The sequence below is a fragment of the Oncorhynchus mykiss genome, chromosome 25 (genome assembly GCF_057628025.1).
Source record: "Oncorhynchus mykiss isolate SJ-2025 chromosome 25, ASM5762802v1, whole genome shotgun sequence".
Taxonomy (NCBI): domain Eukaryota; kingdom Metazoa; phylum Chordata; class Actinopteri; order Salmoniformes; family Salmonidae; genus Oncorhynchus; species Oncorhynchus mykiss.
Window position 1 is genome coordinate 39,852,597 of NC_143046.1, and position 24,384 is coordinate 39,876,980.

General features: G+C 40.2%; 1 protein-coding gene across 1 annotated transcript in view; it reads right to left on the reverse strand.

The window, feature by feature from the left end:
• The window catches only part of LOC110505137 (follistatin-related protein 5), a 164,467-nt gene that overhangs the window by 54,147 nt on the left and 85,936 nt on the right, over positions 1-24,384 (reverse strand). The window contains exons 5-6 of the mRNA XM_021584136.3: positions 14,817-15,013; positions 7,974-8,094 (exon numbers count right to left, since the gene is read on the reverse strand). Coding sequence (XP_021439811.1) covers positions 7,974-8,094; positions 14,817-15,013 — 318 coding nt within the window. The remainder of the gene's footprint in view (positions 1-7,973; positions 8,095-14,816; positions 15,014-24,384) is intronic.

Genomic DNA, 24,384 nt, shown 5'->3' on the forward strand with positions numbered 1-24,384 from the left:
ATGCAAGTAAAAGTAAATGCGTGCTCTTCAACCGATCGCCGCCTGCACACCCCGGCGGACTAACATCAATACTCTGGACGGTTCTGACATAGAATATGTGGATAACTACAAATACCTACAGCGCCTTGCGAAAGTATTCACCCCCCTTGGTATTTTTACTATTTTGTTATCTTACAACCTGGAATTTAAATGGATTTTGGGGGAGTTTGTATCTTTTGATTTAAGCAACATACCTACCACTTTGACGATGCAAAATATGTTTTATTGTGAAACAGGCAAAAAATAAGACAGAAAAACTGAAAACTTGAGCGTGCTACCTGAAACTTCTGACCCACGTTTAACAATTTAAAGGCAGTGTAAACTTCTGACCCACTGGGAATGTGATGAAAGCAATAAAATGTTCAAATAAATCATTCTATCCACTATTATTCTGACATTTCGCATTCTTAAAATAAAGTGGTGATCCAAACTGACCTAAGACAGGGAATATTTACTTGGATTAAATGTCAGGAATTGTGAAAAACTGAGTTTGGCTACGATGTATGTAATCTTCCGACTTCAACTGTATACTGAGATCATGTGACAGATTATGTGACACATAGATTGCACACAGGTGGACTTTATTTAACTAATTATGTGACTTCTGAAGTTAATTGGTTGGACCAGATCTTATTTAGGGGCTTCATAGCACAGGGGTGAATACATATGCACACATCACTTTTCCATTTACATTTTTGATTATTTTTTTAAACAAGTTAATTTTTTTTAATTGTACAACTTTATGTATGTCCATTAAATGAAATTCAAATAATAATCCATTTAAATAACAGGTTATAATGCAACAAAATAGGAAAAACGCCAAGGGGGGGATGAATACTTTTGCAAGGCACTGTAGGTGTCATGTTAGACTGTAAACTCTCCTTCCAGACTCACATTAAGCATCTCCAATCCAAAATTAAATCTAGAATTGGCTACCTATTTCGCAACAAAGACTCCTTCACTTATGCTGCTTAACATGCCCTTGTAAAACTGACTATCCTACCGATCCTTGACTTCGGCGATGTCATTTACAAAATAGTCTCCAACACACAACTCAGCAAATTGGATGTAGTCTATCACAGTGCCATCCGCTTTGTCACTGAAGCCCCATATACTATCCACCACAGCGAACTGTATGCTCTCGTTGGCTGGCCCTCGCTTCATATTCGCCGCCAAACCCACTGGCTCCAGGTCATCTACAAGTCTTTGCTAGGTAAAGCCCCGCCTTATTGCAGCTCACTGGTCACCATAGCAAAACCCACCCGTACCACATGCTCCAGGAGGTATATTTCACTGGTCATCCCCAAAGCCAACTCCTCATTTGGCCACCTTTCCTTCCAGTTCCCTGCTGCCAATGACTGGAACGAATTTCAAAAATCACTGAAGCTGGAAACCTATTTCTCCCTCACTAACTTCAAGCATCAGCTGTCAGAGCAGCTTACCGATCATTGCACCTGTACACAGCCCATCTTCAACTACCACATCCCCATATTGTTATTTATTTTTTTATCTTTTGCACTCCAGTATATGTATCATCATCTGCACATCTATCATTCCATTGTTAATGCTAAATTGTAATTATTTTGCCACTATGGCCTATTTATTGCCTTACCTCCCTAATCTTACTACATTTGCACACACTGTATATAGATTTTTCTATTGTGTTATTGACTGTACATTTGTTTATCCCATGTGTAACTCTGTGTTGTTGTTTTTGTCTAACTGCTGTGCTTTATCTTGGCCAGGTCGCAGTTGTAAATGAGAACTCAACTGGCCTACCTGGTTAAATAAATGTGAAAGAAAAAAATTAAAACATTGTTGGGAAGGACCGTAAGTAAGCATTTCACTGTTGTCTACACCTGTTGTTTATGAAGCATGTGACAATTAAAATATGATTTGTAAGACAGGTGTCATTTTCATTGGGATTATAGGCTCATTCTGCATTTCCTGCTGTTATTCACAAAATGGTACTATATTGCTAATTATAAACTGGGTGGTTCGGGTACTGAATGCTGATTGGCTGACAGACGTGGTATATCAGACCGTATACCACGGGTATGACAAAACATGTATTTTTACTACTCTAATTACATTGGCAACCGGTTTATAACAGCAATAAGGCACCTTGGAGGTTTGTGGTATATGGCCACTCCACTTTGTGTCGTGTCTAAGAACAGCCCTTAGCCGTGGCGTATTGGCCGACTCGGGCCGACTCTTTTCTCTGTATATATCAATGTTATTGCTCTTGCTGCTGGCGATTCCCTGATCCACCTCTACGCAGACGACACCATTCTGTATACTTCTGGCCCTTCCTTGGACACTGTGCTATCTAACCTCCATACGAGCTTCAATGCCATACAACACTCCTTCCGTGCCCTCCAACTGCTCTTAAATGCTAGTAAAACCAAATGCATGCTTTTCAACCGTTCGCTGCCTGCACCTGCACGCCCGACTAGCATCACCACCCTGGATGGTTACGACCTAGAATATGTGGACATCTATAAGTACCTAGGTGTCTGGCTAGACTGTAAACTCTCCTTCCAGACTCATATCAAACATCTCCAATCCAAAATCACGCCGCCAAACTTACCCTAGCAAAACTGACTATCCTACCGATCCTCAACTTCGGAGATGTCATCTACAAAATAGCTTCCAATACTCTACTCAGCAAACTAGATGCAATTTATCACAGTGCCATCCGTTTTGTTACTAAAGCACCTTATACCACCTACCACTGCGACCTGTATGCTCTAGTCGGCTGGCCCTCACTACATATTCAACGCCAGACCCACTGGCTCCAGGTCATCTACAAGTCCATGCTAGGTAAAGCTCCACCTTATCTCAGTTCACTGGTCACGATGGCAACACCCACCCGTAGCACACGCTCCAGCTGGTGTATCTCACTGATCATCCCTAAAGCCAACACCTCATTTGGCCTTTCCTTCCAGTTCTCTGCTGCCTATGACTGGAACGAATTGCAAAAATCTCTGAAGTTGGAGACTTTTTTTTCCCACACCAACTTCAAACATCTGCTATCTGAGCTAACCGATCGCTGCAGCTGTACATAGTCCATCTGTAAATAGCCCACCCAATCTACCTACCTCATCCCCATACTGTTTTTATTAATTTACTTTTCTGCTCTTTTGCACACCAATATCTCTACTTGCACATCATCATCTGCTCATCTATCACTCCAGTGTTAATCTGCTAAATTGTAATTATTCGCTCCTATGGCCTATTTACAGCCAACCTCCTCATGCCTTTTGCACACAATGTGTATAGACTCTTTTTTTCTACTGTGTTATTGACTTGTTTATTGTTTACTCCATGTGTAACTCTGTGTTGTTGTCTGTTCACACTGCTATGCTTTATCTTGGCCAGGTCGCAGTTGTAAATTAGAACTGTTCTCAACTAGCCTACCTGGTTAAATAAAGGTGAAATAAATTAAATAAAAAATAAAAATATACCACACTTTCTTGTGCCTTATTGCTTAAATATACTGAATCAACATATTTACTATTCGAGGGAATTTAAGGTATTCGATTTTAAATGTGTGCATAGGACTGAAATAACATTTAGATTTGTTGTTAAGACAAGTGCTACACTATCTCAAGTAATGTTAGACAGCGCCATCATTGTGGTTCACCAAACAATCATTGTGGTTCACCAACTATTTGTATATAAAAAAATCTTCTTCTTTTTTTTAACATTCACTCACATATAACGTCTTGTGCTGGGGACAATAAAAGGACACTAAAATGTGCAGTTTTGTCACACAATACAATGCCACAGATGTCTCAAGTTTTGGTACTACGACTGCAGGAAACGTTTTAGAAAATTTGGCAGTGCATCCAATTTACTGATTTCCTTATATGATCTGTAACTCAGTAAAATCATTGAAATTGTTGCATTAACATTTTTGTTCAGTATAGTTCACATCATTAAACGTGGGAATGAACTACAATGACCACAATGTTTATTTTACGACTGCTCCCGAAGAGAGATTCATGTTCGATTGTGAGGTGATACATGAAAATACATGATCTAAGTGATTGATAGTTTATATTCATAAAAGTATGCGTTGTTTACTTTGAACTACAAAATATTGATTTTGTCAAACAGCATAGGAGGCAGCTCTATAGAGATGATGACTTGAAATGAAATAATAAAGTAATCAAATAAAACAAGTGAAATATACAAAACAACTGATATATTTTATTAAAGTAAAGTCATGTGAATAAATGTTGGCTAGTAAGTGATAAGCAGTAATGGGCAGTCACTACTATCATGACTTTTATGAATTGTTTCATATTTTGTAATAATCTAACCGAAACCAACCTCAAAATCGCTCAGCACTATTTGCCATGAGTATTTACTGAGTAAAATAATCTTAAGCACCAGCAGGCACAGAGGGGGAGAAAGAAAGACAAAACAATTGAAAAGAAGAGGAAAAGAGACAGGTAAAGATGAATGCTTAGCCAACGAGGAAAGACATTTCCTTTTCTTTTTCAGTTTCAGCCTGAAGAAGCTTGGGGGGAAAGCTAAAAAAAGTGAGTAGTTGGAGCTAGTGCATCAGAGCTCTTCAAGGATGTTGAGCTCTCCACAGATTTTACCCGTATCCTTTCTTGATTTGATTTGCCTGAAGGACTACTCCCCCGCTTAAGCCTGACTAGGAGAGGAACAAGACAAAAAAAATACTATGCCAGTTTGCCATTTACTCTTGTAACTTTTCTTGTCTCACCTAGACATGCTTTACATACAAAGTGCTGATGAGTGACCAATTTTACTGGGAAATTCATTATGCATTATTTTTCTAGCCGTGACGTGTCAACCCCAGTGAAATGTCAGAGGATATTGAGCCAGTTGGAAATGTCAGACTGGGATGATTTGAGAAAGGGAATTAGCAAGAAAAGGTAGCACAATATGTGTTAGTGTTTCTTAGTTCGGTGAAGATTAATTTACATCATTATGTTGTACTAGAGATTGAGGGTTTGGTTTTAGCTCTTTCACTATTTGCTCTGTGTCTAGTTTTATACAGCGACATTGACTGACTATATAAACTACTGCATTTACCCATCTCTCACTACGGGTTGCCATGTTAGGATACATTTTTCAAGAATATAGATATAGTTGTTCAGTGTATATCTGGCAACCACACAAGTAGTTTTAAACTTCAGCGAAATAGCAAAGTAAAGGACTATACTGAACAAAAATATAAATGCAACATGCAACAATTAAAACAATCTTAATGAGTTACAGTTCATATAAGGATATCAGTTAATTTAAATAAATTCGTTAGGCCCTAATCTATGGATTTCACATGACTGGTCAGGGGCGCAGCCATGGGCCCACCCACTTGGAAGACAGGCTCGGCTCTGGGGAACATTCCTGAAGTCAGCATGCCAATTGCACAATCCCTCAAAACCTGAGACTATTGTGGCATTGTGTGGTGTGACAAACCTGCACATTTTAAAGCAAACTTTTATTGTTCACAGCACAATATGCACCTGTGTAATGTGCTGTTTAATGAGCTTCTTGATATGCCACACCTGTCAGGTGGATGGATTATTTTAGCAAAGGAAAAATGCTCACTAATAGAGATGTAAACACATTCGTACAGTCAGGGAGAGGTTGTAAATGTCAGTGAAGACACTTGCCAGTTGGTCCGCGCATGCTTTGAGTACAGGTCCTGGTAACCCATCTAGCCCTGCGACTTTGTGAATGTTGACCTGTTTAAAGGTCTTGCTCACATCGGTTACGGAGAGCATATTCACACAGTCGTCCAGAACAGCTGGTGCTCTTATGCATAGTTCAGGGTTGCTTGCCTCGAAGCGAGCATAAGAGGCATTTAGCTCGTCTGGTAGGCTCGCGTCACCTTTGTAGTCAGTAATAGTTTTCCATCCTTGCCACATATGACGAGCGTCAGAGCTGGTGTAGTAGGATTCAATCTAAGTCCTGTATTGACGCTTTGCCTGTTTGATGGTTGGTCTGAGGGCATAGCGGGATTTCTTATAAGCTTCCGGATTAGTGTCCCGCTCCTTGAAAGCGGCAGCTCTAGCCTTTAGCTCGGTGCAGATGTTGCCAGGAATCTATGACTTCTGGTTGGATATATACGTACCGTCACTGTGGGGACAACATCATCGATGCACTTATTGATGAAGCCGGTGACTGAGGTGGTATACTCCTCAATGCCATTGGATGAATCCCGGAACATATTCCAGTCTGAGCGAGCAAAACAGTCCTGTAGCATAGCATCCGCATCATCTGACCACTTCCGTATTGAGCGAGTCAATTGTATTTCCTACTTTAGTTTTTGCTTGTAAGCAGGAATCAGGAGGATATAATTATGGTCAGATTTGCCAAATGGAGGGCGAGGGAGAGATTTGTATGCATCTCTGTGATGTGGAGTAAAGCTTTTTTTTTATCTTCGGATGCACATGTGACATGCTGGTAGAAATGAGATGAAACGGATTTAAGTTTGCCTGCATTAAAGTCCCCAGCCACTCAGAGCGCTGCTTCTGGATGCTTATGGCCTTGTACAGCTCGATGAGGGCGATCTTAATGCCAGCATCGGTTTGTGGTGGTAAATAAATGGCTACGAATAATATAGATGAGAACTCTTTTTTTAGACAGTGTGATCTACAGCTTATCATGAGGTAGTCTACCTCAGGTGAGCAATACCGTGAGACTTTAATATTAGACATTGCGCACCAGCAGTTATTGACATATAGAGACTCATCCCCGCCCCTCGTCTTAGCAGACGTAGCTGCTCTGTCCTGCCGATGCACAGAGAAGCCAGCCAACTCTATATTATTTGTGTCGTCATTTAGGCAAGTCTCCGTGAAACATAAGATATTACAGTTTTTAATGTCCCTTTGGCAGGATAGTCTTAATTGTAGATCTTCCTGTTTGTGTAGCGGTGGTTTCCCTGCTCGTCGGCGAATTCTTACAAGTCACCCAGTCCTCCTCCCTCTTTTTCTCAAACCTTTTTTTCATGAGGATGACGGGGATTTGGGCCTTGTCTCGTCAAAAAGTATATCCTTTACGTCGGACTCATTAAAGAAAAAATCTTTGTCCAGTTCGAGTTGAGTAATCGCTGTTCTGATGTTCAGATGTTCATCAGAAGCTCTTTTCGGTCACAAGAGATAGTAGCAGCAACAAAATTATTTCAAACAATGCGAAAAAACAAACAAATAAAATAGCACATTTGGTTAGGAGCCCGTAAATGGCAGCCATCTCATCTGGCGCCATTAAGTAGTCTATGATGAGGTTTAAATCTCCCAGATGGAGAGTTCTACCGATGAGGACAAGTGTCTAGCCATTCAACGAGATATCATCAATGTCAACTCTAATTGAAACTAAATTACACTCCATTTACTTTTATAGTTCCCCTAAGGATAATAAGTTGATCCAGGTTTCAGAACCTTGTGCTAATAAATAATAAGGACCATAGAAAAGCCTTGCATATTCTGTTTAGAGCTACCGGCATAGTGATGGTCACTTGTTTGAGTTATTATTAACATCCTATTGGCATGGGGGGATGGCGGGTAAACATAGACAGAGAGAGCCGGGGGCTACTGCTGTATCTCAACTGGGAATTGTATTGCCCGAGATAAAAAAATTAAGAAAGAATTGCCTACCTGCAACCAACCCATGGTAACTATTGTATAGGAATGTATAGAATAGTGTAGAGTAAACATGGCTAACAGTTTTATCCACTGTGCTGTTGCATAAAGGCATAGATTTGTTATAAGGCTTTTAGCAATATGTGCTTGAAAGCATGTCATGTCTATTGGTCAAGTCAACACAACCTGTGGAATGTATGGTTCTTTGAATTTCCTTGCCAAAGAAAATGCAAGCAGGAAAAAGTAGATGGTAATGTGTAGAAAATAAAAAGAGTGGACAATCCACTCTGGACTGGTCCTGTCACTCACCGAAAGCTGTGTAGAACTCGTCCTTTGTCAGGTGCTCGTCGTCATTGATGTCGTTGTATTTGAGAAGGTCAAACAGGGTGCACTCAGAGACATCCTTGGACAGACCTTCCTGCTTGATGACCTGCAACAGAAAAATGCATTTAGACCTTGCCTTTTAAGTGGGCCCGTATATAACTTACAGTTAAACCTAAGTCTAGGCCTGGATTTTTCTGGGTCTGGGATTTTCTTTTTTCTTGTACTTTTTTCCCCCGCTGTCTCCTTTTTTGGGGGGGTTCCGAAACTGGGAACCACTCGAGGATCTGGGATTTCTAATGTTACAGCATAGAGCATGCAATGCAACACAATCAGTTCTCTGTCTAAATATAGCACGTCAAAGAAGACATTGATTCCTCAGTAATAAGATGATTGAAATAGAGAAATATCACAACCTCTCCAGTGTTGTTTTCCAATGTCAGTAAGACCTGAATGCATTTCTTTGTGTGACACTGTAGGTGAATGTGCATTCAATTACACTGGAGAAGACCCACTGAGGTGTAAATTGTGTGTACAATACATGGTTTAGTGGAGAACAGGTGCCATCCTAAAAACCAGCCCAGATTTGATCATCTCTGCAGACATAACAATGACGACAAACTTGAAAATGATGTTTCTAACCTCAACTCAATTTTACATTAAAAGCTTAACTCTCAAGCCCAATTTCATTCCTTGTCCAATCCCTTCAACAACAAAAAATGCATTCAGGTGAGAAGTTGTGGGTTGGGGGAATTGCTATTAATATTCATTTTGGGGTGGGTAAACATAATTGTACCTGATCCCAACCTTTTCTTACTAAAGCCACTTGCAGTGGAAGTTCAAATCCCCCATTGGATGCAAAATACATCTTTGAAATGTGGACTCACATTTATTGTGTTGGGAAGAAAAATGCAGTCATCACCTTGAATATGAAGATTAGGTGCTCAATTCAGTCCAACCCGAAATTGCAGTATTTACGCAGCTATATTCTCAATTGTCAAAGAAACTCACAGATTGGTCTTGGGTACTGTATAAAAACCTACAATTACTACCAGAGGGATCCCTCTCACAGCAGGTACAGTGGGGCAAAAAAACTATTTAGTCAGCCACCAATTGTGCAAGTTCTCTCACTTAAAAAGATGAGAGAGGCTTGTAATTGTCATCATAGGTACACTTCAACTATGACAGACAAAATGAGAAAAAAAAATCCAGAAAATGACATTGTAGGATTTTTAATGAATTTATTTGCAAATTATGGTGGAAAATAAGTATTTGGTCACTTACAAACAAGCAAGATTTCTGGCTCTCACAGACCTGTAACTTCTTCTTTAAGAGGCCCCTCTGTCCTCCACTCGTTACCTGTATTAATGGCACCTGTTTGAACTTGTTATCAGTATAAAGACACCTGTCCACAACCTCAAACAGTCACACTCCAAACTCCACTATGGTCAAGACAAAAGAGCTGTCAAAGGACACCAGAAACAAAATTGTAGACCTGCACCAGGCTGGGAAGACTGAATCTGCAATAGGTAAGCAGCTCGGTTTGAAGAAATCAACTGTGGGAGCAATTATAAGGAAATGGAAGACATACAAGACCACTAATAATCTCCCTCGATCTGGGGCTCCACGCAAGATCTCACCCCGTGGGGTCAAAATTATCACAAGAACGGTAAGCAAAAATCCCAGAACCACACGGGGGGACCTAGTGAATGACCTGCAGAGAGCTGGGACCAAAGTAACAAAGCCTACCATCAGTAACACACTACGCCGCCAGGGACTCAAATCCTGCAGTGCCAGACGTGTCCCCCTGCTTAAGCCAGTACATGTCCAGGCCCGTCTGAAGATTTGGATGATCCAGAAGAAGATTGGGAGAATGTCATATGGTCAGATGAAACCAAAATATAACTTTTTTGTAAAAACTCAACTCGTCGTGTTTGGAGGACAAAGAATGCTGAGTTGCATCCAAAGAACACCATACCTAATGTGAAGCATGGGGGTGGAAACATCATGCTTTGGGGCTGTTTTTCTGCAAAGGGACCAGGATGACTGATCCGTGTAAAGGAAAGAATGAATGGGGCCATGTATCGTGAGATTTTGAGTAAAAACCTCCTTCCATCAGCAAGGGCATTGAAGATGAAACGTGGCTCTTTCAGCATGACAATGATCCCAAACACACCGCCCGGGCAACGAAGGAGTGGCTTCGTAAGAAGCATTTCAAGGTCCTGGAGTGGTCTAGTCAGTCTCCAGATCTCAACCCCATAGAAAATCTTTGGAGGGAGTTGAAAGTCCGTGTTGCCCAGCAACAGCCCCAAAACATCACTGCTCTAGAGGAGATCTGCATGGAGGAATGGGCCAAAATACCAGCAACAGTGTGTGAAACCCTTGTGAAGACTTACAGAAAACGTTTGACCTCTGTCATTGCCAACAAAGCGTATATAACAAAGTATTGAGATAAACTTTTGTTATTGACCAAATACTTATTTTCCACCATAATTTGCAAATAAATTCATAAAAAATCCTACAATGTGATTTTCTGGATTTTTTTCCCTCTTTTTGTCTTTCATAGTTGAAGTGTACCTATGATGAAAATTACAGGCCTCTCTCATCTTTTTAAGTGGGAGAACTTGCACAATTGGTGGCTGACTAAATACTTTTTTGCCCCACTGTATGCTTTCACTTTTCACAATTAGAAGTGTGTGGGCATGGGATGAACATTGTAAATACATTATTTCTGCTCGATGTGGGATTTAAACTCACAACCATTGAACTGTAAACCAACTGTCATAACAGACTAAGCCACCAATCAATCATAGCGTTTGGAAGAAGAAAAAAATACTACAATTTGACATGACCACCATTGTCATTTATTTCTTGTTGTGATGGATGTAGCTACTGATATAAATGTGAATCTACATAGCCTACATGTTTATTTTCTTTGTATTCGTAAAAGCACATACATTCGTATGAAACGGCAAGCAAAAACATAGAATTTTGAATTTTGTGGAACGTCAGTAGTCTAGTCAAGGAAGCATCATGCAAAATATAATGGCACATTCCACTTACCAAGACCATTGCCAAATAAGGTGCGCTGTCACCTAATTGTATAGTTAGCCTTGAGGTGGTACCACCCAGCACATCTAGAAGAGAGTGTATTTCATACTGAACCCCTCCCTTGAGATGACGTGAAATTCTTATGTTTTAGTCATTATATCTGTTTGGGCTTCTTGCGGTCCGGTCCATTTGCATTCTACAAATTGTTTCAAATTCTAATTACAAATTATTTGTAATTATGTTCAAGGCCCCCTGACCATCCGTTCAAGAAAAGATCGGCCTGCGAAAACATCTAGATGATCCCTGGCGTAGAGGCACCTTCTCAAGATGTCACGCCTGCTCCCGCTCCCGCTCCCTAGCGCTCGAGGGCGCCAGGCTACCCGTCTTTACACGCACCTGTCACCATCATTACAGGCAGCAGCGCTCATTGGACTCACCTGGTCTCCTTCAAGTGGTTGATTGCCCCTGTATATCTGTCTGTTCCTCGGTGGTGTTCCCTGTGTCCGCATGAATTGTTGTTACGTGTTCCTGTTCCATGTCCGTCAGTTATTAAACCTTCCCTTCCCTTCCCTTCCTGTACCTGCTTCTTATCTCCTGCGTCGATCCATTCCCAACCGCTAGGGTCAATAAGAGCTAGATTTACTACTAAAAGACCAAAATATATCACTTTTGCAACAAACTATCACAATGAAGACCAGCATTGACGTGTTTCACTATAACTAAGCCTAAAACATCTGTTTTTCGCTGAATTTTTTATTTATTTTTATTTTATTTTTTTTTTACATTAAAGTTACTCTTTAAGTCTTACCTTGTCCTAGATAGTCTATAGATCTTTTATTTCTGGAAGTAAATAGTATTATCCCGAGGAAACCCCTTTTCATGCTGCAAAGACTCTCTTGTTATGTTTTATATATGGTTTGAAATATGACAAGTTGGATCTACAGTATCTCACGGTCAGGCTGACTTTCACTCATCCATCATTCTAGATCAGCTGTCATGAAGCTTGACAAAATATGACAGTGTTGGGAAGTAGTGAACGACTGTATTTTGCAGTAGCTTGGTGGAAGTTGAACACAATTCAAATCTTGGTAGTGTTTTCTGAGGAGAATTACTTTTTGCCATGTAACGGTATAACTAACTACTGAAACTACACTACTTTTTGGGGCAAAAAGAGAAGAAAATAATGGAGAAATAGGCAATAATTTATTTTATTCTTCAGCTTCAGACCTGCCTAATTCTCACTTGAAACCGTTTTTGCAATTTGTCGTCTATGACATTTCAGATTTAGATATGATCATATTTCCTGAGGTAGCTTGAAAACTATATAATTTTTAACAATATTTTTATTAAGAGTAGCTTTTGTTTAGCTTAACTTCTTCTAGTGTGAAGTAATTGGTAGTTTGGTCAACTATGATTTCAGAGTAGCTTCCCCAGCACTGCTGCCTAATGCATCATCATCAAGTATGTCTTGTTCTTTGCAACTTTGCCTATGCTTTCTGAACTCTTACTGAACTACAAGTGTAAACTATAAAGAATTATCAAAATGTTTGTGATGATTCAACCTCGTATGTTGATTTCAAAAACGTCCTTAAAGCCATCTGTGCATGATAAAGTACCAGAAATGTATTTCCATTGACCTCTATCACTTCACAGTACATTACAACACTTGCTATAAGCACTCATAAAAGTGTACCCATCCTTTAAGACAATTTATAAGAATTGGCAATTGAATGCATTCATAATACATTAGACACAGTTGGTTCAGAGAAAGTGTTATAAAAAAACAGGGCATTCCAAAGTATTCCCTGCTTTTCTGAACCACCCCATGGCGGACGGATTGATTTAGGGAGATGGTAATATTAGAGGGGGCTGTGAATCACCACAGTCTTTGATGATTCTCACACCATCTCTTAAATGTTTTATGTCCCGGCTAGAAATCAAACCATCTTTACCTTGCTCTGTAGTTGATGTTCGGGTTTGATGTACCGGAGGAATCGACACTATCTGATTGCGTCAACATAGAGAACGGGGTCAGTGTCTGAAGATAGAGTGTACCCACCTGACCCTTCTTCCACTCAGATCTGAAGACATACACATACGCATGCACACACATATTGAACACACACAAACACACGCGCGCACAATCTATACCAAGCCTTAACCTTTGAACTAAATTATTCACATTGTGTTTGGAATGCTGCCAGAGTCCGTGTCAAATTAACACCCCATTAACTTTATGTATTTTATGTATTTTACTTAACCTTTATTTAACTAGGCAAGTCGGTTAAGAGCAAATTCTTATTTACAATTAACAAATACACAAATGGAAAACTCATAAATGAGGGCTGAAATGATTGGTCACGTCAAATTTGTATAATTTAACCTGGCAAAACAAGAAGAGCGAAGAATTTAGGATTTCAGTGGTTGAATTCCGGGCCATGAGTGACTTCTGAGATGTGGCATAGTTTTGAGGACCTCTGAGATGTGGCATAGTTTGAGGACTTCTTGAGATGTGGCATAGTTTAAGGTCAATTGTGTCAACGTCTGATATTCAGAATGAATGACCGCAGTGCTTTTGTAGACAAGACAAAAACAGTGGGCTTAGAATAGCTACTACATATTCTGCATGTAATACCAGTTTGTACTGTATATGTACTGTGTCACCACTGCCATATGTTTCAAGGATTAAGAGGGACCTTAGCATTTTCTGTGAGGAATGACTTAAAACCAGCATGGCGTGACTCAATCTGCGCAGTGGATGTTTGTGGACAGACTTTGACATTAAAACACCTGGATAGACGATGGCTCATAGCTTTGTGTCTAGCCCTTAGTGTCATCCGTAATGTAATACTTTTGGTACCCATGGTAACTACCTGAAGCAACTTACCAATGTATCAACAGGGAATATTTGCATAGTCAAATAAAGCCCAACACAACACTACAATTTCTCTTTCGTTATGTATTTCGCCCGCTGCTCGTCGATTTATGCTCCCATCCCCGAGCTGAAAGCGTTGCTGTTATGTAAATATATATATATATATTTATAGTTAAATATCAGAGTTGTTGGCTGTAATCAAATGGGGCACTTTGGATTCAAAAGAGTGAATGCATAAGAATATGAATCAAGCTTGTTTTCTATCTCACATCAGTCTAATAGAGACAGGAGTAATCAGAGTGCCACTGGATATATTAATATGAAACTGAGAGCAGTTGAAAGGTTATTTAAACCAGCAGTGGTTGCTTACTTATTCAATTATTTAAATGCATGGGATATAAACCAGTCCTCGGGTATTGCGAAACATAAATTCATTATGCATAAAAATGTCTTCCTTTGTCATGAAAGTCACACAATACTCCATATTCAACCACACTTTTTCCGGGCCGTAACAGTCAAAGCCGACATTCTACCCACGAGCGGAACGTTCCTTTGACCTGGATTATTACATTTCTTAGTCGCCTCGCTTTCTGAAGCAAAGACCAACTGAAAAGGGAATAATGTTGAAAATATTACATCAAGATGGCTCCTATAGTAAATTCCTAGCAGGCTATAGTAAAGGCAATGTTAAGGTTCTGTTTGTTGACCCTTTCTTCATTTCAGGGAAGGGTGTGATGGCATGGCTACTGACATGTGAGAGACATTTACTGTGGCTTTATTGTCCACCCTCGTGTCCTCACCTGTGATAGTTCCCTACTCCTTGGTGTGTAGTAAACACAATGTTTCGTTGGTTTTTCCCTTTTTCTTTCAAACACTTAGTGACATCCAAGTCCCGGCCTCCTCACCTGTGATAGTTCGCTGCTGTCTACTCTCCCGCTACCATCGGCATCAAAGCGCTTAAACAGAAGGTCGACCAGCTTCTTTCTGGTGGCCATGTTTTCTTTGTGGCCCCCATGGTTGCCAGTTTCCATGTATCGCTGGTCATGCAGGTTCAGAATTTTGGTCTTCAACCTCCGGTAGTCACTCAGTCTGCAGTTGTCATCTGAGGAACAACAACAAGAGAGAAAAAGTTAAAATGGCTTAATCATGTAAAGTGAGGCCCATATAAAGCCAATGTGCACACCCAGAGATGTCATACCCATAGGAGGTACAAGGACACTAACATCTCAAATTTCTCCTGTTTTTATTTTATTTTCAGATGTTAAACTGTTTTGGGATAGGGGGCACCATTTTCACTTTTGGGTGAATAGCGTGCCCAGAGTGAACGACCTCCTACTCTGTCCCAGATGCTAATATATGTATATTATTATTCGTTTTGGATAGAAAACACTCTGAAGTTTCTAAAACTGTTTGAAGGATGTCTGTGAGTATAACAGAACTCATATGGCAGGCGAAAACCTGAGAAAAATTCCAACCAGAAAGTGGGACATCTGAGGTTGTAGTTTTTCAAAGATTGGCCTACCGAATACACATTGAGATATGGATAAAGTTGCACTTCCTACGGCTTCCACTAGATGTCAACCATCTTTAGAAACTTGAATGAGGATTCTACTATAAAGGAGGGGCTCATGAGACCTCTTTAAGTCAGTGGTCTGGCAGAGTGCCTTGGTCTCATGACGAGTTACCTCTCGTTCCAGTGCTTTTCTGAAGACAAAGGAATTCTCCGGTTGGAACATTATTGATGTTTTAAGTTAAAAACATCCTAAAGATTGATTCCATACATCGTTTGGCTTGTTTCTACAACCTGTAATGGAACTTTTCGAGTTTTTGTCTGGACGAAATGCTCAAGCCTCATGAAGATGGATTACTGGGCTGAACACGCTAACAACAAGTGGCTATTTGGACATAAATTATGGACTTTATGGAACAAATCAGCCATTTATGGTCGAACTGGGATTCCTGGGAGTGCCTTCTGATGAAGATCATCAAAGGTGAATATTTATGGTGTTATTTCTAACTTCTGTTGATTCCAAAATGGCGGATATTCCTCTGGCTGTTTTGGGTTCTGAGCGCCGTTCTCAGATTATGCTTTTTCCATAAAGTTTGTTTGAAATCTGACACAGCGGTTGCATTAAGGAGAAGTATATCTTTAATTCTGTGAATAACAGTTGTATCTTTAATCAATGTTTATTATGAGTATTTCTGCAAAATCACCGGATGTTTTGGAAGCAAAAAAGGCTGTGTTTTTTTTTACTTGGCTATGACCTAACATAATCATATGTTGTGTTTTCGCTGTAAAGAATTTTTGAAATCAGACACGATGGGTAGATTAACAAGATGTTTATCTTTCATTTGCTGTATTAGACTTGTTAATGTGTGAAAGTTACATATCTCAGCAGAATGTTGTGGAGGGGTTCCCCTAGAAAGGTTAAATAATTTAATAAAAAAAATTTAAGCCCACATTTGATCAAAATTATTTATAAAAAGTGTGCTTTTGCAGATGGGGCACACTAACCGGACCATATTTTTCCTATCAGATAACCACATCATATGTTATAGCAATCTCAGTCGATGACACAGTCGATGACGTGGCACGCAACCATTAGTTGATGCATGCAACGTCTAAGCAGTGGAACATGACTAGTATTGTTAGTGGAGAAGGAGAGAGTGTCAAGTGACACACCCAGCATCTGATTTGATTTTAGCTGCTGGTGATGGGCAGCACCCGCAGGAGATATGTTTGTAAATTCATTTGATCAAGCTATGTTGCCTGTTGATTCCTTCTTGATGGGCCAGCGTCGTCAGGGTTTGGCCGGGGTAGGCCGTCATTGTAAAAAATAATTTGTTCTTAACTGACTTGCCTAGTTAAATAAGGATGATTCATTTCTACTGTGCACAAAATAATCTGAAACACAACCAAAACAAACAGAAAATGCATCCCCAAAATGTGTAGAGTCACTAGCTTGACGTAGTCATTGTGTGTATGGGACCAAATACTTAACTTTTTACTAAATTAATACACGTAAGTGAATTTGTCCCAATACTTTTGGTACCCTAAAATGGGGCGGGGGGTCAATGTACAAAAAGTGCTGTAATTTCTAAACGGTTCGCCCGATATGGATGAAAATACAGTCTGAACCTTAACCGCATACCCATTGTATCATTTCAAATCCAAAGTGCTGGAGTACAGAGCCAAAACTAACCAAACATTTGTGCCCCTTCTGAAATAACGGGTACATGATGCCCCTGTCTGCAGAATATGAGTCTCTGTTCATGCAGAATATTAAGTTTAACACTTTCATAACTTGTAGTGTTGTGTGGGTTGGCAATGATGGAAGTTGTGAGCGAATTCATTATCAAAACACCAACAGTAAGAGAAAATATGATGATTTGTGTTTGCAATCCACCACCAAAAAGCAGACATCAAAAGAGTCAACTGCATGAAATATTCAGCATAGAAGAGTTACGAGCAAAAATAATGACTGGAACTTGTCATTCCAATGTATGACATATTGTAAAACTTATTTTTCTAATATCTAGAGAAGTGTTAGTGACAGTTCTGTAGTGACAGTTCTGTTGGCTGTTGTGAACTACACCTGAGTAGACTTTGCTTCCCCCAGACAGAAATAAAATACTAAAGCAGGAAAGAAAGTTTGAGGGAATGTTTCGAGTTGCTTTAGACAGGTGTTCTCGACAGTGGCATAACACAATTAGTGACAGAGAGTCCTCTCAAGACAAAGCCTCTCCAGGACTGTGGCATCACCATCTACAGGGTGTGACTGTGCACCATTTTGCTGCCAAGCGCTGCACATCATGAAATGGCCTCTGTTTTGACAAGCCTTGGTGACAGAAAAGCTGCCTCAGAAATGGCCGAATGAATAAAAGATAAATGGCTGCTAGCCCTAGCCCAGGGGATATGAAGGTCAGTGTTATCAAAAGCCCTGGACACACAGGGACAGACACACACACACACACACACACGTAAATACAAACGCACACACTGCAGGCACGTACTCACACACTCTTACGGACAGACACTCGCACACTCTCTCTCTCTTTCTATAAAATACGCACACATACAGGTACACGTACAATTACTGAGCATTCATTCAACAGCCTCGGCAGCCTATTTTCTAAAACAAACTAAAAAAGATATACTTAAGCTGTCAAGTAGGGCGCTTTGAAAAGAATGGCAGCCACTCATAATGTCTGCTAGACTAGTATAGTGTCTAGTGCTTCGGCTATGTTGTGAGAAGAGTGCCGTTGTTAACCCCTACCTAAATTCTTTGTGAAACACTCAAACGGCTTGGTGAGTGCATCTCTTCAATACAGTGTGTTCCGAATGGCTGGGAATCCGTCTCGAATGGAAAAAAAAACCTACATTCAACCAACTTGATCAACACCTGCGAGAATCAAATTGTTCATGTTTGCTACAACCACAAGCAAACTTGACGAGGGTCGAAATACTGGATAAAGTAAGTTAGTTTCAATTTCAACCAAGGCTTTCTGAAACATCTCTTCGGCGATGCATTCGGGAAGTGCAAAAAAGACTCCCGGAGAGACTTCTGTCCCCCTGGAGTGCCTCTGTATAATGCAAACTCCGGCAACATTGTTCATGTCGGAAACGTGTGACCACTCCTCGAGGCCCGAGAGACTCCATGTAAAAGCCGTCGCCATGGCTGACTGGCCATTCTGATGGGGATTTTTTTTTCTCCACCGCCGCCACGGACTCCCATTCAGACATTGTTTAAAAAAAAAAGAATATTCTGGTCACGTCAGGCGGGTGTGACGCTAAGTGGCTCGCTAAGCACGAAAGCGTGTTATTAATTGTAATGGACTGGTGAAATAATTTGCAGGTCAGCTCCCCATTCGAGGATGAGAATATATGGGCGAGCAGACGCACGCATATTGGCCAGAAGGGGTTGAAGGATACGATTTGGATCCATCACGAGAGCCCCACGCCACAGAGGTATTACTGTTGACAGCAGAGTAGAATATAGCAATCAAACAGAGTAATTGTTCACAACAGTCGTGGTCCTAATGCTGAATCATGGAATCATGCCTTGTGCAATGGCTTTGCTGCATGGCGAATCTGAAGGAATTCATTTTTCTTTGTTCTGTCAAGTCATTCTTGTTTTTCATTCCCGCAATGATAGATAAAAAGAGGGTCCCAGTGAAAACGATAAGATGGAGAAGAGACGCAATGTCATTTTTATCTGCGAGCGGTTAAGATCAATCAATTCAAATTAAATCATTTTTAAACTAATGCTGTACAGCTCTCTGGAGAATATATGATAGATCATCATTTGACGGTCCATTCACGGCTTTAGTCTCTTGCTTATTTGATTTGAAACTAATACGTTTATTCATGTTATTCCAATTGACATGTTTGAGTTGTCAATACATCAACTATACTGAACAAAAATATAAATGTAATATGCAACAATTTCAAATATTTTACTGAGTCACAGTTCATAGATGGAAATCAGTCAATTGAAATAAAGTCATTGGGCCCTAATCGTTGAATTTCACATGAATGGGCAGGGACATGGAGGTCTGGGAGGGCATAAGTCCACTCACTGGGGAGCCAGGCCCAGACAATTAGAATGAGTTTTTCCACACAAAGTTCTTTATTAGAGACAGAAACCTGCCTTACCCCCCCTCCCCTCAGACAATCCCGCAGGTGAAGAAGCCGGAAGCCACATCTTTGGTAGTGTGTTGTGTGACAAAACTGCACATTTTAGAGTGGCCTTTTCTTGTCCCCAGCACAAGGTGCACCTGTGTAATGGCCATGCTGTTTAATCAGATTTTTGATATGCCACACCTGTCAATTGGAAAAGGAGAAATGCTCACTTACAGGGATGTAAACAAATTTGTGCACAACATTTTACAGAAATACGTTTTTCGTGCATATGGAAATGTCTGGGGTCTTTTATTTCAGCTCATTAAAAATGGGACCAACACTTTACATATTGCGTTTATATTTTAAATCAAGTGGCAAAGCATTGCAATAATTTGTCATTACTTCCCCACAACCTGACTTAACAATATTACATACAGAGTTACACATTACGCATTGTAATCGCATGGGATCGATAACAACGATCCATGGATTACAGTGTACCCTGCTTTTTTACATGCCTCTTTAGCATATTTCTGCTACACATTTTGTACACAGAAAGAAACATTTTCAAAGTCAATTTGTACAGTAAACAATTCAGTGCTCATTTAGGACCAGGTCCATTCATAATGATAAAAGACGTGAAACTGATTCTAGAGCAGCACTTCTACTCTAGGACGTGTTATGAATATGGGTCCTGGTCCTCAAGGTCCGTCATGTACGTTGGTTTTCATCCTTTGCCTTTAAGACACTGTATAATACACGGGTAACCAAATGTGTGAAACCTATGTCTAAATTAGAAACATAAACAGATCAGGCTAGAGGGACATAAAAGTCAGCAGTACTATGGCCCTTGAGGATTGAGCCTTTGTAGCCTTGAATCCAAACTGACATGATCCCTTTTTACCATTGTTTTGGAGAATATCACTTTAAATTCTAGCCAAGGGGCTTTTGCAACCCTCATATAGATCTGTCAGCCATTATTACAAAGCGTAAACAGGATATGATGTATGTACGGGGAAGAGTTGCAATGAGACAGTTCATTAAGGGTAGATTAAACATCCACTTCACCCCAAACCACAGTTCACTGTTAAAGGGACGGTGAATGCCGCTGAACTCTGTCCCCTGCTCAAAAAGTATTGCTGTTTTATTTATGTAGAGAAAGAGGAAAGAGGCTGCTCAGCGGAATAGCTTGTGTCACATCCCCCCCCCCCCCCGTCCCCGTCCCCGTTTCCCCCCCTATCCGCCAGGTACTGCCTCCGCCCCACCATACATCAAATCACCACGGCGTGACAACTCGGCTACCCAAATCAAAGGTCACTGATTGCTATCTTAAAGACCAACTAGAGGTGTCATTGGTGTAACACCTGACTGGATCCGAAATGGATCTCTGGGCAGTGGGCCGCAAACTCCCCACAGCTGCTCTGCCGAGCCGGGGGACTGTATTACCGCAGCCGTAGCCAGCCCACTACCGATTTGCTGTTTTTCTGAGATGCAAGTCAATGCATTGAATTAGACTCTGTATATTCCTATAGACATTCTACACCGAATTGGACATAGAACATTCTCATTCTAGCAACCAAGCTAGCTATCAGAGTCCAGATCAAATGAAACGATCCATTGCAACCTGTGATTTTGCCAGCTATAACAGCGGTGTAGTTGATACCTCACTGAGCTCCAGGTGAAAAATATTCTTATTCTGTCTGTAGCCCTTCTCTTCGCTCAGTCTCTGTCTGTCTCTGTCTGTCTCTGTCTCTTTACCACCTTACCGCTACCTCCCAGTGTGTATTGGTACCCCCAGTTGCACCTCTAATTTGCTTTTCTCACTCCTGTGAGCTGGGCCCACTGTTCCTCTCCATTCCTTTATCTTCAATCACACACGCACACGCACACGCACACACTCACGCACACGCACACACTCACACGAGCGCACGCTCGTGCACACACACACACACATACCCCAACCTTTGAGGAGATCATTATTTGCCAGGAGTCTTGAATCTACTCATTCTCTAAGAACTAGCTTTAGAGAGCCAGTACCATAGAGATCCTATTACATTATTGTTAGTACTCTAATTCCTAATTCTATGGCCAATACACTCCCTCCCTAATTAGCTAAACTCAGCTCTTAGGCATTTTAGTGTCCCCTCACCTTTTCTTCGCAAAGTGAAAACTGTTCCAATTATGTATCCGCTGCGGGATTCACATTCCATTGGATCTCTATGAAAACAATATGTTTTCATCGGTGCTATTGAAATACATTCACATTCCATCGTTATTCCATGATTTAGAAGACCAAACCCATTTTAATCATAACCCCCATACCAGTGGCTGTCCGTGTCGTTTAAGACAAAGGGGGATATTATTTTTTTTGCGCTATTACAGCAGATTACATGACTGGCATTCATACTCCATTCACCAAGCTCAATGTAACATGGATAGGTTTAGGCTACTACATGATACTCAAATTTTACCTGTTCCCATCATGAGGTTGCTACAACCTAGCCTATGAATGAAAGTTTACAACGTGAACTGATCTACGCACAAGTCGAGAGAATTATGAGTAATCAAGGTGACAGACAGGTCATATTCAATACCGTGTTGCACACTCTTGCCTGCATTCAGCTGATCTACGGTATAATCATTAGACCAACAGTTGCAAACGAGAGTTTCTATTGGACAAATTAAGGTATGTCTATCCCTGTTTCGTTGCGATTGCTTCTGTTTAAGATATATATTTTTTTTTTATCGGCACAATGAATACACACACCACTGATCACAAGCAAACACAGTTCACATTCATAGCAGCCACATTCAAACAGCTCATTGTATATATAATTACTTCTTGCATCTATCTTATGGACTTCAGTGCACAACACATCAGCTGTCTGTGACGAGGCAAAAAAAAACATTTCCAAGCAAAACCTTCATATCATGACCGCTACCTGCTACACACAGCCTTCATCATTGTCACCATATTAGCTAACGTCAAGTCAACATAGCTACTAGAACTAACACGTAAGTAAACCCACTGGAATCATGTAGTACAGTGTACCGTCAGCAGCGAGCAGTTTAGGAGTTACACCGGTGGGCCCCAGTGACAATAAATTAAATAAAACCAAAAGCTTACCTTGACTTCCAGTGTTGGATAACCATAGTCAGCTAGCTAACATAGCGTCCTTCTCTGATTGAGCTGGGTGTTTGAGAAGACCAAACTAGCTAGCTGCGTTCCATGGTAGCTAAGTAAGTGAAAGATAAAGTGAAAAAAATATATACTACGAAATATATCTTTCTCTCTCTTTCTCTCTCTCGCTTCTCCTTAATTTTGGAAGAAATAAATTTGTTCAAAACTGTTCAACTTCTGAGCCAACTTCTGAGCCAACTTCTGAGCCAACTTCTGAGCCAACTTCTGAGCCAACTTCTGAGCCAACTTCTGAGCCAACTTCTGAGCCTACTGTAGACCATTGCAAAACAGTGTTTTAATCAATTCTTTGGTGACATGTGAATGTATTTAGTATTAGTGGTGTAAAGTACTTAGGTAAATATACTTGAAAGTACTACTTAATAGTTTTTGGGGTATGTGTACTTTACATTACTATTTATATTTTTGACAACTTTTTGTTTTACTTCACTACATTCCAAAATAAATAATGTACTTTTCACTCCATACATTTTCCCTGACACTGAAAAGTACTCGTTACATTTTGAATGAATGAATGCAATTCACACAATTATCAAGAGAACATCCATGGTCATACTCTGATCTGGCAGACTCACTAAACACACATGCTTCATTTGTAAATAATGTCTGATTGTTGCAGTGTGCCACTGGCTATACAGTGCATTCAGAAAGTATTCAGTCACACTTGACTTTTCCCACATTTTGTTACTTCACAGCCCTATTCTAAAATGGATTCAATTGTTTTTCCCCCCTTATCAATCTACACACAATACCCCATAATGAAAAAAAACATTTTTTTTAGGAATGCTTGCAAATTTATAGAACATATCAAATTGAAATATCACATTTACATACAGTACCAGTCAAAAGTTTGGACACACCTACTCATTCTAGGGTTGTACTAGTTTCTACATTGTAGAATAATAGTGAAGACATCAAAACTATGAAAAAACACATGGAACCATGTACTAACCTAAAAAGTGTTAAACAAATCGAATATATATTTTATATTTGAGATTCTTCAAAGTGGCCACCCTCTGCATTGAAGATAGCTTTGCTCACTCTTGGCATTCTCTCGTATCAAAATGTGGCAAAAGAAATGGGGTCTGAATACTTTCCGAACGCACTGTACGTAACAAAAACAAGAAAATGACGTTGTTTGGTTTGCTTAATATAATGAATTTGAATGAATTTATACTTTTACTTTTGTACTTAAGTATATTCAAATCAAAAATCAAATTTTATTTGTCACATGTGCCAAATTCAATTCAACCTTACAGTGGAATGCTTACTTTACAAGCCCTTAACCAGCAATGCAGTTTAAAGAAAATACAAAAAAAAGTAAGAGATAAGAATAACAAATAATCAAAGAGCAGCAGTAAATAACAATAGCGGGGCTATTTACAGGGGGTATCGGCCAGAGTCAATTTGCAGGGGGCACCGGTGTCGAGGTAATTGAGGTAATATGCAATGCAAAAAGTCTGGGTAGCCATTTGATTAGATGTTCAGGAGTCTTATGGCTTGGGGGTAGAAGCTGTTTAGAAACCTCTTGGACATAGACTTGGTGCTCCGGTACCGCTTGCCATGCAGAGAGAACAGTCTATGACTAGGGTGGCTGGAGTCTTTGACAATTTTTAAGGCCTTCCTCTGACACCGCCTCATATAAAGGTGC